Genomic DNA, 16,527 nt, shown 5'->3' on the forward strand with positions numbered 1-16,527 from the left:
TAGAGAAAGAACCGCACAACAGTATGTTTGTTTGCCTTCGAGAGTGGCTGAGAGGACGCACATTAGTAGTACCTCAAGCGGTTAAAACACTGACACAAAAATACACCTAAGTCCGACCCGAATGTTTAATGTCACAAATTGTTACCATCTATTTGCATTAGTTTATATCCAGCTGGTCACTTTGATGCATTCATTATGCAGCGACGTTGCATATAAGCTAGAGACGTATGATAGCAAACTGATATGTTCATACAGCCGACAAAAACAAATGAATCAGAGAAGCATTCGATTTCGGTTCTTTTTTCACCATCACTTTAATACATATTTATTTTTATTAAATATTCTTTAAGTTCTATAAAATTATTTTATAGAATATTTTATAGCATTTTGCGACCAAAATTTGAGAGTGTGTGACTGAATTTTACATCCAGTTGCACATGTGCGACCGGTAAATTTGCCACACGTTAAACGCATGGTAAGCGTGGAAGGGACGCGTCAATGAATCCGTGACAAGAATAGCGCGATTAAACGTCTGTGGGAACATGAGAGACGGAGTGAGACGGAGACAAATATCACAACCTGATGTGCGTCTGAGCAATAAGCGATCTATCGACACGTTACCTAGCAGCGAATACAAACAAAATGAAAGTGGAACTAAAATACGCAACTCATATAGGCTATGCTTCACGGACCGTTGGCGTTTTTATTAGGTTGGACCAAAAATAGACAGAGCAGCGCATAGTGGAGCCCCCCGAACCACTGACCGTAATAAAGCCCCGAACTTGCCAGTCGCTGGTTAACACATTAATAACATTAACTAAGGTTAATAACTGCTGTTCATTGTTTGTTAATTAACATACTACATTTTTAAATTAAGGTTTTTATTTGTTAACCATGGTTAAAACTCTATGAACTAACATGAATGATCAAGGTGAAATTGTATTGCTCAAATATTAATGCTGTAAACATTTATATTGCATAATGCACATAGTTCATGTAAACTAGCTAATAAATCTTTGTTAACAAATTGGACTTGCAACATGTTATAGCTAAAGAAACACACATTTAACATATTTGAATGTTTAAATTATTTTCAGATGGCAAATTTTGTTATTATTTGAAACGTCTTTTTTATTCATTAGGTTGGCTTGAAAAAGAACAGTTAAACAGTTACATTTGGAATGTTTAATTTGTTATTTAGAGTATTATTTTTTATTTGTTTGAAAGAATGCCTTTTATGCCAGTTTTTTGTATTTTTATAATAAAGTTCAGCACTGTTTTACTTGAAGTGTTATGTTTGTTTTTATCCAGTATCAATTTTAAAAACTATCGGTTGATTAATCGGTTATCGGCAAGTACAGCCCAACCTAGCTATCGTTATCGGTAAAATCCAATATCGGTCGACCTCTACCCATAAGACCTTCGTTCATCTTCGGAACACAAATAAAGATATTTTTGATTAAATTTGAGAGGTGGATCGCTGCTACATAGGCTGTCTAAGGGATTGAAACTTGACGGCCCAGAAAGTCAATGAAGAAAATTCCATGTGACTACAGTGGCTCAAGTAAAAGTTTGTGCGAACAAACAAACAAAAATAACGACTTTATTCGACTATTCCTTTTCTTCCTTCTGGGCCTGAGACAAGAGTTCAAGATATTTCCATGACGCATGCTCGAGAACTGCGATCTCCTTCAACAACTTCAGTTCATCTCTTGAACTCTCGTCTCAGGCCCAGAAGGAAGAAATGGAGTAGTCAAATAAAGTTGTGTTTTTTTTTTTGTTTTTTGTTTTTGCACAGAACGTATTCTCGTCACTTGATAAACTTATAATTGAGCCGCTGTAGTCACATGGAATATTTAAACATTTTCTTCAATGACTTTTTGGGCCATCAAGTTTCGATCCCTTAGACAGCCTATGTAGCAGTGATCCAGCTCTCAAATTTAATCAAAAATATCTTCATTTGTGTTCCAAAGATAAACGAAGGTCTTACAGGGTTGGTACAGCATGGGGATGAGTAATTAATGACTTAATTTTCATTTGTGGGTGAACTAACCCTTTAATTTATATGACTTTTCCAGGTCTAGAAATCACACTTTCAAAATTTGTCCACCTCATAAATACAGGTTTTCCGAGACTCTGGGAACCCTGCTTCGTCAAAGGAAACAAAGTGTTCTTGGGGAGGTGAATTAAAATAAGAAATATCTTGATTATTAGTTGATTTAGCTTGTTTTAAAGTTTGTTTTGTCTTATTTTAATCTATCTCGAAACCCCTTTGGACCTTTCCTGAGGGCCCCTGGCTCCCTGGTTGAGAATTAATATCTTCGTTTTTTTTTTTAGATCAATTGTCGATAACTTGTTTTCCATGTCATTTTTCAAACATATGGTGTGATGTGCAAGCATTACAAGCATTTTTTTTCTGACAGATCCTAATGTTAGAACTATCGGCCCCTCTCTCAAGTTATGAAAAATGGCAGATAATTGGGGAATTATATGGTTGTAGGGTGAAATTAAACTCTTGTCAAGTGCGTAGGAGGGCATGCAAGGAAAAAAAAAAAAAAACCAGAACATTTTTGACCACATATCTGAGAGGTTGAAAGCAGCGGGGATGTCCCGGAATACCAAACAGTTTCAAATTAGTATTAAATCCAAAAAAGAGACAATGCAAAGATTCATGATATTTACAGACCTTATCTGTTACTACAGAGATATACTGAACCCTTATGTTTCATTAATACGTTTTAGCCTAAATCTTTTCAAGTTTAATCTGGTCCAGACTTGACACAAAGTGATGATTCATTGATCAGATGTTTGAATGGGTAAGTTGTTTTCTCTGTAACTACTGTAGTCCATCTTTGTCTACTAGTTTGATTCATTCAGGTTGATTTGTGGACCGTTTACAATCATGAAAGCCAGGCATTGTCACATTGTCAGGTAGCCAGTGTTTATTCCTCTGAACATCCGCCGATACGGTATTTGTGTGAATAAGAACAATATGTAAATGTGCAAAAGTGTAATAAACTACTAAGAGGGACAGAGCAGAACTGTGTAGATGAGTGAGTCACGTCTTCATGAAGCTGAGGATAACCGGCCGACTAAAGGTCAACCATGCATGAGAGAGATGTGATGGAGAGATAATGGAAGAGAAAGAAAGCAATACGGAGAGGTAGAGGAGTTACAGAGACATGGGTATTGAGGGGGATTGTTTCTTGACAAAGAACATCTCTGTCCAACGTGGTGTCTGGTGTCCCTTCTCCAGTGATTCAATATGTGTGAGTGAGTGTGTGCTTATGGACTGGCATATTATCCAGATATTTCAGGAGGAAAAGGAACCGGATATGAATTGAGAAATTGAATTCCGGGTCTGTTTACCTGCAAACACAATTCCAAGCCTCATAAGATACTCAAATATTGTTTTCAAGACAATACACTAGTGGCATCTGTTAAGGACAAGATTCGATTGTCATTCACTTCATAGGCTTGTAGTTCTTTCCGTCATCCTTTAGTACTTAGCCATTAAGCACACAGACTGGTTGTACAAAGACCTTTGTGGTATGCTCCGACCAATCCTGATCCTGAGTATTCAAGCTGTATATAAGTGATATGTAAAATCTTTGTTGGCTATTACCTTTAATCCCTTACACCCTGAATGCATTTTAATGATTTTATGTGATTTCAAGTGGCATAATTAAAAGTAATGGCTTACTTTTAGTACCTCTACAAAAAAAAAAGGTATCATCAAGTACATGGTTTAATTTGGAAGAAAAATACAACACTGATGAGAAAAACTAATGAAATGCATTAATTTATTTTGTGATTATTCATAGGGCTGGGTATCGATTCACATTTCAATTTCGATTCGATTCGCAAGCTCTCAGTTCGATTCGATTTCGATTCTCGATTCCTGATTTGATTCTCGATTCAACTATAATGAAGATGTAATACAAATCCTATATTTATAATTTATGAAAAAGAACAGTGGACATAAGTTTACTAGTGGTTAATTAATACAAGACAATTAAGAGCCATAAACCTATATATAAAACACTTTTTATTTTAGGTACACTAAATGCATACAAAGATTTTGATGCAATATGCAAAAAAGAGTCGCACAGTCGCACAGAACAGTCGCACAGCTTGATCAAACAGTATCATGTTATTTTATGTTTAAGATAGATAAATATATAAATATTTAGACATTTTTTACATTGATCTTACCTAAATGTTAATGTATTTTTTTTGTTAAGAGTTTATGTATGGATGCTTGATTTCAATCTTTGAATTAAATTGAAAAAAGTAGCACAAATAAATACAATAGAATAAAGACAAAAATTAAAAGACATTTTTTGGGTAGTTTTTGGGGTATGTCAGAAATACTACAGAAACTGAATAAAGTAATCCAATGTAAAATAACACTGGATAGTCTTTTTAGTCCAGACTGAATTAAATACAAAGGCTATTAATTCTGATTGCTTACAATTAATACTATATTCTGTTGTTATGACAACAGAATTAATGACGGTTTTAATAATAACGTTTTAATAATAACGTAATTAATAACGTTTGCAACATTAACCAGGAAGTCCTAGCTTTAGCCAAGCAGCATGTCGCGTCAATCCGCAAGGATTTTCTCCAGATCTACGCTTAATGTTATATTGTGTCTGAGCTCGTTTGAAATGAGACAACCTGCTCTAAATAAATTTGTGTGATTTACTCTGGTTTACTAATGTTTCGTGAAGTTACAAAGCAGAAAGTGGCACAAAAGCCTACTTTTTACGGTTTTACCAATTTACTCCTGTAATAGATATTGATTATCGGCCGATGTGGCCGATCGATCTGAGCATCCTTGTTTGCTTCGAAGCAAAATTTGGAATGCTGTGTTTCACATTGTATCTGGTTGATTTTATTCATGGCTTATCATTCTTTAACAAAGACTTCGTCCAGAGCCAAGGCCACTCAAAAATTGGGTTGCACTATATTTGCAACTGGCTACAACCCCAGAACACCCTAGCAGCCACATATCAGTATGCTATGCTTCTAACTTGAAACAATACAATTATATAAAAAAAAATATTCTTATGTAAATTATTCCATTCCATGCAAGAATATCATTTTAAAACTTTTCCTACAGAATTTTGTTCTACTTGTGTTTCATGAATGAGGTCAATTACTATGCTGGCCACAAAACAAGCTCACATGCCCAAAATTCCCTCCAAAATGTTTCATGCTGCAGTACTTTGATCAATAAATCCATACCCAACATTCCCTAGAGCATGGCCCTTCCCCCAAACCAAACCCCAAATGACCACCCCCCATCCCCCTACAGCCAGAATATCTAATGATCTCCAATGTGTCTGTCCATCTGTCTATGGTATAACTTACACACACACAGAGAGATAGCGTAGCCCTGGGCGAGGCGTGTCCTACTTGGGCTGAACTTATACTTCTCCAATCTAATCATAGTCTCCTGCACTATCTGAGTGTCCATTAGGTTTGACTCAGGACAACGCCTGTTTATTACGGCCCCCAATTGAATCAAAGATAATCCAATCAAAAGAACAATTTTTTAGCTTGCCGGCGAACAGAGCCTACAGGGCCAAGACAAAGCAGTCTTAGTTCTAATGTGCTTTTGCTCAATTTTACAATAACCTCTGGGCTCTTTTTGTGTATATTATTTTGGATTGGTTTTAGTAACTAATGACAACCTAGATGGAAAATCTGTAAACTTTTCCCACAAATTCATTACTACACATTTTAGTAGAACTTTATCAGACAAACAAATTAGCCAAAGTGTTAAGTAATCAAACATGCAGGAGATGTGTAGAACTTTCAGAGGAAAGTTTTCCAATTCTGTGGAAATGAGCCCAAGATTCCACACAGTCCAGCTAATGCTATTACTAACTTGACCCTAAATTAATAGTTTTGTGGAACATATAAGAAGATAATTTGAAGAATGAACTGTTTTTATCTAAATCCATACAATGAAAGTTATGGAAGCTTGTTTCCACCACTGAATAAAAAAAGAAGAACAAAATAATTGCGACTTTTTATCTCACAATGGCGTGTTATAAAGTCAGAATTGTGTGATATAAAGTCAGAATTGAGAGATATAAAGTCAGAATTGCGAGATATAAAGTCAGAATTGCGTGTTATAAAGTCAGAATTGCGAGATATAAAGTCAGAATTGCGTGATATAAAGTCAGAATTGCGAGATATAAAGTCAGAATTGCGAGATATAAAGTCAGAATTGCATGATATAAAGTCAGAGAATTGCGAGATATAAAGTCAACACGCAATTGTGACTATATCTAGCAATTGTGACTTTATGTCTCACAATTCTGACTTTATATCTTGCAATTGTGACTTTATAACTCGCAATCCTTCTGACTTTATATCTCGCAGTTCTGACTTTATGTCTCACAATTGTGACTTAAATCACGCAATTCTGACTTTATATCTTGCAATTGTGACTTTATATCTTAATTGCGGCTTTATATCTCGCAATTCTGACTTTATATCTCGCAATTGCGACTTTATAACACTCAATTCTGACTTTATATCACACAATTCTGACTTTCCATCTTGCAATTCTGACTTTCCATCTCGCAATTCTGAGAAATAAAGTCAGAATTGCGAGAAGTAAACTCACAATTGTGAGAAAAAAAGTCAGAATTGTAAGATAAAAAGTCACAATTACCTTTTATATTTTCCATTCTATGGCGGAAACAAGCTTCCATAGAAAGTCAATGAGGTTCAACATTTTTCAAAATGTCTTTGTTGCATGCATTTTAGAACAACATGAGGGTGAGTAAACAATGAAGGACATGAATTATCTCTTTAAATGACTAACTTAAAAACAGCAAAACTTATTCAAGCAGAACTTTATATATAGACCATTTTGCAAGATGTAAACAACACTGGTCCAGAAGCACTTCCTGTTTCAGTTTTTTAACACTACATAAAAGCTGGGATAAAATACAACCAACAGAACATATAAATATGAATCAAAAAGTTAAACAAACATCTTTAAGATGTTTTCTTTACATGTGAAATAAAGAAAACAAATACAAACTGAAACAGGAAGGGTTTTTTGGCCAGTGTTGTTTACATCTTGCAAAATGGTCTATACTCACAGTAAGTGCAATCTTTTATGTAAATTGCTGTATTGAATTGCATGAATGCCCCCCTAGTATCGCTGTTGACTCAGTCCTTCCCCGGCTTATTGTGGCTCATTTGGAATAACAACTACATGATTTTATGCACTTTTAACTTGCTTTAGAAACCTCTTATGCCATTTCACATACTTAAACAGCTTTTTAACAACTAACAGATTTTGTAATTGTCTTTTACCCTTTCCTCCAACAGAGGTAGATTCTCCTAACAGCTCGACCTCTCCTCCTCCTCCTCCTATTCCATATGTTACACCTGCCCCTTCCCTTCCTACTTTTTCATCTCCTGCTCCATCAGTTGTCTCGTATACAGACAAGTCTCAGCCCAACAGTCCTACGGAGAGCGTGACCACGGCTGACCCTGGGCTGAAGAGACTCCACGGCCTGAGCGACAACCTCATTCCCATCTACACCTCCATACTGGCTGCAGTGCTGGTGGGCCTGGTGGCATTCATCATCTTTAAACGGTGAGGAGGACCGGAATTATTCTCTCCCCGTGATGTTTTTTATCTTCACTCAAAAAGCACATTGTTATGTAGGCTTTAGTTCAGCTATTTTTACAAAGGAAAAAAAGGAACAAAACGCTTCTAGGCTGTTTTTTCCATCTGATCCATCACGAGTGCATTTCTATGTGAGGTAAAACAAAGCCAGCCAACAAAACCAACAAAACCTCAAGTGAATATGACAATATAATATTCAAGAGAGCATATTCAAATATGCAAAATAACAACTAAATGTTTTCGAAGACTGATAACAAAATAAAAAAAAAATTAAAAGAAGGCTGTTTTGTGAGCAGACACAGAAAGTTGTGGAGGAAGGGGTCATAAATATTAAAAGCACTGCTGGAGGGTAACATTGACCCGCTTTGGTCCCTTTAGGGTGTGAACATCCTGGTGCTTACAAGTCATTGTTTGTTTGGGTGGTCCTACATCTCAATTTCTGGCTCGACCTATGGGGCGTGTTCGGGCGGACTAGATCGTCTGAAGAATGGCAGAAAGTGGAAGTGGAGTTAGGGTGCAGAAATGTCAGACTTCAGGTTAGAAGTGAATATTGATTTTAGTCGCGTTTCTACCGCAGGTCTCAGTCCACATTAAAATGACTGAAAACGCGGATCACGTGACCATTCTCCAAGACTGGGCATGCGCGTGCCGGTGTAAACAGGAAACGGATTGACATGTGATGGGTGGCTGACGAATCAGGGAAGGACACGACTGATGACACCCAATCATAGAGCCAAGCGTGAGCCTCTACGTCATCATTTCTAAAGTCCTCCGTTTTGTCTTGTCTTCACTAAAACGCCCTCCGGAGATTCAAAACGCAAAACGGAGCTGCAGCATTTCTTAAACTTCTCTGTTTTAAGTCTTCGTTTTTTCCGTTTCATGGTGAACGTAGCAAAAGGTCTCCGTTTTTAAACGAAAACACAGTAGTGTGGACAGGGCCTAAATGAACTTCCTGGGGTAAACATTTCCCCCTCAGAAAGTCATGCTCGTGAGGTAGTACTTTTTCAAAGTTCAGGAACTTACAGGGTGGGACTTGGGCGCTGAACATGCTGATTGGTTGAGTTCACGCATCATTTGGATTGGTTGACTCCTTGCAGCATTTTATTTCAACCACCATTTTTAAAAATCTGTTGTGCTGTGTGAGAGTAAGAGTTGATTGCTATTAGAATCAACAATGGAGTTTAAAAAATATGACCGAAGGACCGACGTCCAAGGGGGTAATCCATCAGCCGGAAACTGAAGCCGCCATTGTAGCAGAATTTCACCTGCTGTTAGCATCCCATTGACTCCCATTCATTTTCACGTCACTTTGACAGCGAATAACTTTACATCTGAGGTGTGCAAAGACTTAATTTGTCCATTATTTATTTCTAAAGTAACACGACAATGTATAAAAGGCTCAATTACTTTGTATCTTACGTTACGGCCCTGTAGAAGCCGTTTTTGTAAAAATAGGCTAACGATTGAATCATAATCACGCAACTTTCTGTTGCACAATTGAGACATTACCGTATAGACATGAGGAGAAGCTCGATAACAATCTTTTACTGTCTATGAGGCAATCAGGGTGACATGGCGGCATAAAGTCAAGGGAGAAGCCCATAGATAGAGTCCATAAAGCAACGGGACAACATATTTCAACAACGTTTTTGAGGAATTAGGTGATTCAAATTTGTCTTGGCACAGCTACTAGAAGATTTACAACTGTCAGACTGTCGTCACGTTCAGTTTGAGCCTGTGCAGTCGCTCAGACATCAAACAGGAAGCGCAATAATCGGGCTTCAGTCTTCTCCGTTGAAATCAATGGGGTCGCTGTGTCCATTTCTTTTACTATATATGGTGACGACATGGTTCAGGCTTTATTAAGCTTATATATGCAGAGGACAAAATCCAGCGGGAACTGGACGCGCACAGTCCTACGTCACCGGGCCAATAAGCATAATCTTCATGGTACTTTAGAACGCGATGGGATCGCAGACAGCAACAGGATCTTAGGACAAATTGTTCCGGGTAATTTTGCCATTTGACAATACAAACTTCTGATGTTTGCCTTGATGTCTTTCAGGTGGAACAGTTGTAAGCAGAATAAGCAAGGAGCCAATAACAGAGCTTGCAGTGCAAACCCCAGTCAGACTCCTTCTCCGGAGGGAGAGAAACTCCACAGTGACAGCGGCATCTCAGTGGACAGTCAGAGCCTGCAGGAGGGCCAGGGGCCTCCACATACAGGTACAAACCTTTAGGTCAGGGCGGTTCGGCAACCCATGGTAATCGCTGGCAAGTGCTTGTGAGAGGTGTTTTTCATTCAGATAAAGTACCTCACACCTGCATACAGATCTACATTTTGAGGTAATCATTTCTCATAGTAACACAGCTTGTTTTATTAAAGGGACACTCCACCCATTTGCATTTAGCTTTCCATTGTTAGAAATCCAGGCTGAGCATTGCAATGCAATATGGGGATTGTTGTCTACAATCCATAAGCTCTAAAAAGTAATTTGTCTTTTATTGGCCAAGAAGGACCCAAATTAGAAATTTGATGCTATTCTACTATATGACCCACTTTCAATACATATTCATGTCTCCACCGGTGGAATTACCCTTGAGTGCTTATTGTACCTTTGAGAAAATAATTAATTAATGCTATACATTTCGGAGATATTCAACTAATATAGAGTCCTATTAAACATAATTATGTTGATGTGCAAACACTGTTGTAGTGGGGTTCAGTTGGGTCACATTGGAAATCTGTTATCCAAAGACTAATTTAAACCTGAAAACAAACCAAGTTGTAGGAATTTGACATATTAAATGTCAATATGCTTGTGACATATGCTTTAAGGTTCTCCACTATTTTTTTAGGTAACTAAGAACGTTTTGTCATAGCATCAGGTTTCAACTGTAAAGTGTGTTAATCTTTCGATTAACACATTTATGAACTTTTAAAATGTGGTTATTTAACTTAAATTGCACTTCATGACAACATTTTTGCAGACCTCTAGCTTAGGTCATCATAATATATACATACAGTATATAGACAGTTTTTCTTTCTCCTGAAACCAACCAAATGGCAACAAACCAGTGACAAGACAAGACAACAATGATGATTCATAACAATATTATAAGCTGTTGTCAATCCGATCCCACAAATCCCTCTGTAACTGGCACGGAAAATTAAAGTCGCTTTGCAAAATGTGTATCCCCAACATTTTATTATGTAAGCTTTATGTTACACCTGAAATGACAAGAGGCTATAATGTTCATTTTAATTAACCAGTCCCTGAACTGTTTCCCTCAAATGACTTGTGAATACTGAGCTTTCGTCGCTTAAACGAACTGCATACCACACACCTCCTGGATGGTTTGGTATGTTAACAGATATGACAATGTTAATGTATTTGCCCTTGACGGACTAGATCTGCTACGCTGCTGCTGTTGCAGAGCAAATACGGAGAAATGCTTCTTTATAGTCTTGTTTTAACTATATCAATCCAGATGGCTAAATGTATTCTCTTTGTTTTAGTGGTCAAGATAGATGGAAGTTCAGCCCTGTCCTTGCCCTTACACACACGGGAGGAGGTTGAGAAACTGCTAAATTGTACCTGTGAAGGGGAGGAGTCAGGGGCCAACGAGGAAACCGATTGGTGCAGTCTGGCAGGGCTACTTGGATACAAAGAAGAACACATTGCTAATTTCAAGCAGGAAGAGAGGCCCATCCAAGCCCTTCTGTCCCATTGGGCGAGCCAGGATTCAGCTAATATTGATACGCTTTGTACAGCACTGAAGAAGATCAATAGGGAGGATATTGCGCAGAGCATCACGGTCAAACCAACTGCTACATCAACCGTATGAGAGAACAAACACAAAATCACACTTTCAAGTGTGCTCCCAAATACTCCCCTTACATTGCCTTCAGCATAATTCGATCTCGATGCATCACTGATGAAGTTGTATCACTATATTCTTAACTTTAGGCTGTAAACTCAAGTGCCGTTTCCCTTTAAACCCTCGATTATGACCAAACTATGTGCAAATAATGCATTGTTCTCTAAATATTGTTTGCATGTTCCTTTAATTTGAGGAAAGTGGACTTGAACATGGATATTCATGTTTTTCCTGAAGATACTCAAAATCAGTAATTTTACATTTAACACACTTCAATACAGCAAATATACAAACTACACATCACATCCAACTTTATCCTACCAATAATTACTCTTGATAGGTTTATTTTCATTCTAAAATTCCATTTGTCTGCCTCTATACAGTATAGAAACTGCTATGTAACATCCATAACGCATATGCTAATGATATGTCAAATGTGGCCAGTTCAGTCATTTGCTAAGTGTACCATATCCACTGATTATATCGCATCAGAGCTTGACCCCTCATGTTCACAGTTAATGCTCCTGTGCTTTAAATACAACCAGTGAGAGGATGAGGAGAAGGACCAGTCATAGAACAATGAAAAATATAAATCACAATGCTCAATATGGAGGCTGTGGAAATGTTTTTCTGTTATGTGAGCTAAAGAAAGCTAGATTTATGATGCCACTGTTGTCAGTTTATTGCTGATTTGATTGTAAACTAAACCATGAACCACGATTTACTACTTGCTATTGCTACTTGTGCCAAGTAGTATTAGGTGTCGCGATTTGGTTGGATGGCAAAAAGAGTTGTAGTGAAGTCTAAATGCTAGCGATACATTTATTAAATGAGAACAAAAAGCACTCTTGAACACAGGAGAACACTGGAAACCCACAGGAGCAAACCAATACATTGAAAAGATCAGACAAAAGGGAACTAAAACGCAGGTCTATCCACCTTTTTCTTACGCCCCATGACGTTTTGCAGGAATTATGGGAGAACCTACATTTTAAAGTTCCTGGAATGAATCGTGAGGATTTGGGGAGAAAAACAAAAGATTCTTTGTGCTTTCCAGTAAATTATTCTGAATTGTAAATTAAAGGAGTAGTTCACTTTAAAAAAAAAAACTTTTGCTGATAATTTACTCACCCACGTCATCCAAGATATCCATGTCTTTCTTTGTTCAGTCGAAAAGAAATTAAGGTTTTTGATGAAAACATTCCAGGATTTTTCTCCTTATAATGGACTTCAATGGGAACCAAACTGTTCAAGGTCCAAAAGACAGTTTCAGTACAAAATGCAAACTGTTCAAAGGGCTTTAAACGATTCCAGACGATGAATAAGGGTCTTATCAAGAGAAACGATCGCTCATTAAAAAAAATATAACAAAGTTTAAGTTTTATAAGCTCAAATGGTCGCCTTGCTCTGTTCTATGATGCGCGTTCGTGACTCTCCTGTTCGAACTTGTTTATCAAAATGAACAAATCTTTTTTCGAGTCATTTGGTTCATTCAATGACCGAAATGAACGAATTGACTCGGAAAAAGATTCCTTAATTTTAGAACTTTTTGAGTGGAACTTCCCCAAACCAGAAGTGCCTCCCATAATCTAAAACGCAGTAGGCTCATTAGGAAAAAGGTGGATGTAAATAGAGCAAACAAGCAACTAAACAAGACACAGGTGAACATAATCAGAAACTATATAGAAACAAATGAGAACCTAATTAAAATGCACGACAACCAAGAAAAAAAGGAACTAAACTCAGGAACTACGGGAACCGTGGAGTGAAATGAAAATCAAGATAAGTCCCTGAACAAACATTGACAAAATTAGATAGTATGGAGTTGTGACATTCTCTAGCATATATTGTGTACATTTATGGGTCTTTGTAGCAACTCTGCCATGACTTGCCAACTGTATTTCTTGGTCAACCCAATCTTGGTAACATTTAGGTAAGAGTTAAACCATCAGATGTGATGCAGAGAGATGAAATGGTAGGAAAAAAAAAAGAGAAACATCAGAGAGGGGTCAAACTACAGGAAGACACTGTCTCTTTATCTAGATCTTTACAGTTTCAGAAGATGTATTTGCCCATGGGTGATTGCAAGGTCTTGATATGGCTTAAAATATAGCAAACAATCTTACTTAAAGGAGTAGTTCACTTAAAAAAAACAAAAAAAAACTTTTGCTGATAATTTACTTACCCCTATGTCATGAAAGATGTCCATGTCATTCTTTCTTCAGTCGTAAAGAAATCGAAAAGTCGAAAGGTTTTTGATGAAAACATTCCAGGATTTTTCTCAATATAATGCACTTTACTGGGCACCAAACGGTTCAAGGTCCAAATGAGAGTTTCAGTGCAAACTGTTCAAAGGGCTTTAAACGATTCCAGACGATGAACAAGGGTCTTATCAAGCAAAACGATCACTTATTTAAAAAAAAAAGCTCAAATGGTCCCCTTGCTCTGTTTTGTGATGCGCGTTCGTGACTCTCCTGTTCAAACTCGTTCATCAAAATGAACGAATCTTTTTTTCGTGTCAGTTGGCTCATTCAACAAACGAAATGAATGAATTGACTTGGAAAAAGATTTGTTCATTTTGAACAGGAGAGTCACGAGCAAGGCGAGCATTTGTGCTTATAAAACTTAAACCTTTGTTATTTATTTTTTAAATGAGCGATCGTTTCGCTTGATAAGACCCTTATTCATCGTCTGGAATCATTTAAAGCTCTTTGAACAGTTTGCACTGAAACTGTCTTTTGGACCTTGAAACGCTTGGTTCTCACTAAAGTGCATTATATGGAGAAAAATGCTGGAATGTTTTCATCAAAAACCTTAATTTCTTTTTCGACTGAAGAAAGAAAGACGTGGACATCTTGGATGACATGGGGGTGAGTAAATTATCAGCAAAAGTTTTTTTAAAAGTGAACTACTCCTTTTAAGTATGAGCAATAATGTAATTGATGGCGACATAAACAGACACCACTTAAGTATTTTCATTGTATGATCTCTGCATCTTTTTGGGCAGGTGACTCAATTAATGAGCAGGAGGTTTTGTCGTCCTGGTGGTCCGGCTGAAAGATGATAGCGGTTTCTTTTTCTTTTTTACTTTTTTCTTTATTATAGCGGTAACCAGACACTGGTCACTACCTGGCTCAGGTCATCACCATGACAAAAGCACTTGGCCATGCAGTCTGTGACCCACATAGAAAAATGTTAGACACAAATACACCCATAAACACAGAACAAAGAAACAAGCTTCCTTGTAAAATTAACCACTGACTGATATGACCGTCAAGGGTGATTAAACGACTCTTTTGAAGGCATAATACAGGGTTCCCACGGTCATGGAAAACCTGGCTGAATCAGGAAATTTTAAAAAGTGGATTGGTCGTTGGTTGGTCAGAAGTGTGGGAACACTGAAGGACTTCAGAACCAGGACAACTCACTTTATTGTAATGTTGGACTCTAAGATTCAGCGACACGTTTACCAAGAATTGAAGTGATCCAACTGATTTATTGGTGATACAGTGCTTTTTTTTTTGATGACAAGTAAATCAATTCAAAAAGAAATCTCCAGGGATGTATAATTTCTCAGGGTTTGTGTGGAGATTTGCTCATCTGTCAATGTCCCATGTTTAGTATCAGTGGCCTTATAATGGAGTGTTATGGAAGCACTAGCTGAAGTTAACTTCAGCACAGACATTTGGACTCAAAAGAGCTTTTTTACAAGTATGAAAGAAGGTCAGTTTGAGAGGGGAGAGGTGTTGGATTTACTTGTGCAGAATATAACATTAAAATTCAGTAGCTGCATGATTGTCAGTATTCATAGATCCTTGTGATGTCCATTCAGTTTGAAAAGCAATGCAGCTGTGTATATTATTAATATTTTTGAATATTAAATACTGATTAACTTTTTTTTTGGCTATACATTTTTGGAACACTTCAAACATACTGTAATTTGTATCTTAAAATGAAGGCATTCTACATTTCTGGTGTGATTGTTTTCTCTTTTTAATTCACTATTAATTTTTTTTTTTTTTTTTTTTGTAGCACTTACAAAGTATAATATACATTTGTATAACAAATGCCTGAGATTAATATCAGGTCAGTGTTGTTTTTGTTCTGTTTAGTATGTACATAATTTTGCTTTGTGTAGGATAACAGCTTTCATTTTGCTAATTTTTTTATGTTAAATAAAAGCCAACCTAAAACCGCAAACACAAGCTCAAAGAAAGTCACATGATTTGCCATGGTTTACTTCCTCAACATTGTCCTTTATACTGTTTTGCCAATATTGTATTGTATAACATCATCTTTATTATTTGAACAACATGCAAACATGTTTTGGTTTAAATTTATCTGCAGGTAATTTTTTTACGCAATATCAGAGGACATATCTCTGAGATGGATGGTCTAATGTGGCACATTGCTCTCTGACAATCAACTTAAATATACTTGTATAGTTGCTGGAATATGGAGTTGATCAGAAACCATTCGAGACTATTGAAAATCCAAGAAACTTGCACTTGGTGGAGGAGTGTTTGTGAGATGAGTGTGAGGAGCATGAGAGGTTTTGTTGGGCTTTTTTGGACACAGGTTCTGCAAGAAGAAACCATACTGAATGTTACTTGTATTTACTGTTATGTACACTGTCTCATATAAATGTGAATTTACTAGAATTCATCAAGTAGGTTTAATGCAGTTACTATTACAAACAAGAAATAATAAACTAAATAAGATTGCAACTGTACATTTGTCTGACGTTTTTTTCACAATTACACACAAATATGCTGCCACTTTAAATAAAAGTTTTCTTAAAATGTTAAAAGTGTTAACATTTGTTTAAAATGACTTGTTTTAAGTTTTCACGTATCATTTATTTTGATGAATTTCACTGGTGTTTCAGGTCTCCTAACACTATTGAGTTCATCTGACCTGTAGTTCTCACATCTGCACAAATGTCTCTGTGGATTTTGGGTATTAGGGAAACTGTTGAC

The 16,527-nt window shown here is 36.9% G+C and overlaps 1 protein-coding gene and 1 long non-coding RNA gene across 6 annotated transcripts in view; one reads left to right on the forward strand and one right to left on the reverse strand.

Moving 5' to 3' along the window:
- The window catches only part of ngfrb (nerve growth factor receptor b), a 51,077-nt gene extending 34,802 nt beyond the window's left edge, over window positions 1-16,275 (forward strand). Inside the window, exons 4-6 of one of the 2 annotated variants that reach the window (XM_089121816.1) lie at window positions 7,465-7,633; window positions 9,732-9,892; window positions 11,187-16,275. In XM_089121816.1, coding sequence (XP_088977942.1) covers window positions 7,465-7,633; window positions 9,732-9,892; window positions 11,187-11,515 — 659 coding nt within the window. In that variant the 3' untranslated portion in view covers window positions 11,516-16,275. Of the gene's footprint in view, window positions 1-7,362; window positions 7,634-9,731; window positions 9,893-11,186 lie in introns of both variants that reach the window. The other variant, XM_039655809.2, reaches the window with a different exon arrangement.
- LOC120467052 (uncharacterized) overlaps window positions 1-16,527 on the reverse strand; it is a 62,409-nt gene that overhangs the window by 25,262 nt on the left and 20,620 nt on the right. The gene's annotated exons all lie outside the window — the stretch shown is intronic.

This window comes from Pimephales promelas, chromosome 17 (assembly GCF_988280905.1).
Source record: "Pimephales promelas chromosome 17, fPimPro1.hap1.1, whole genome shotgun sequence".
NCBI classification, from domain to species: domain Eukaryota; kingdom Metazoa; phylum Chordata; class Actinopteri; order Cypriniformes; family Leuciscidae; genus Pimephales; species Pimephales promelas.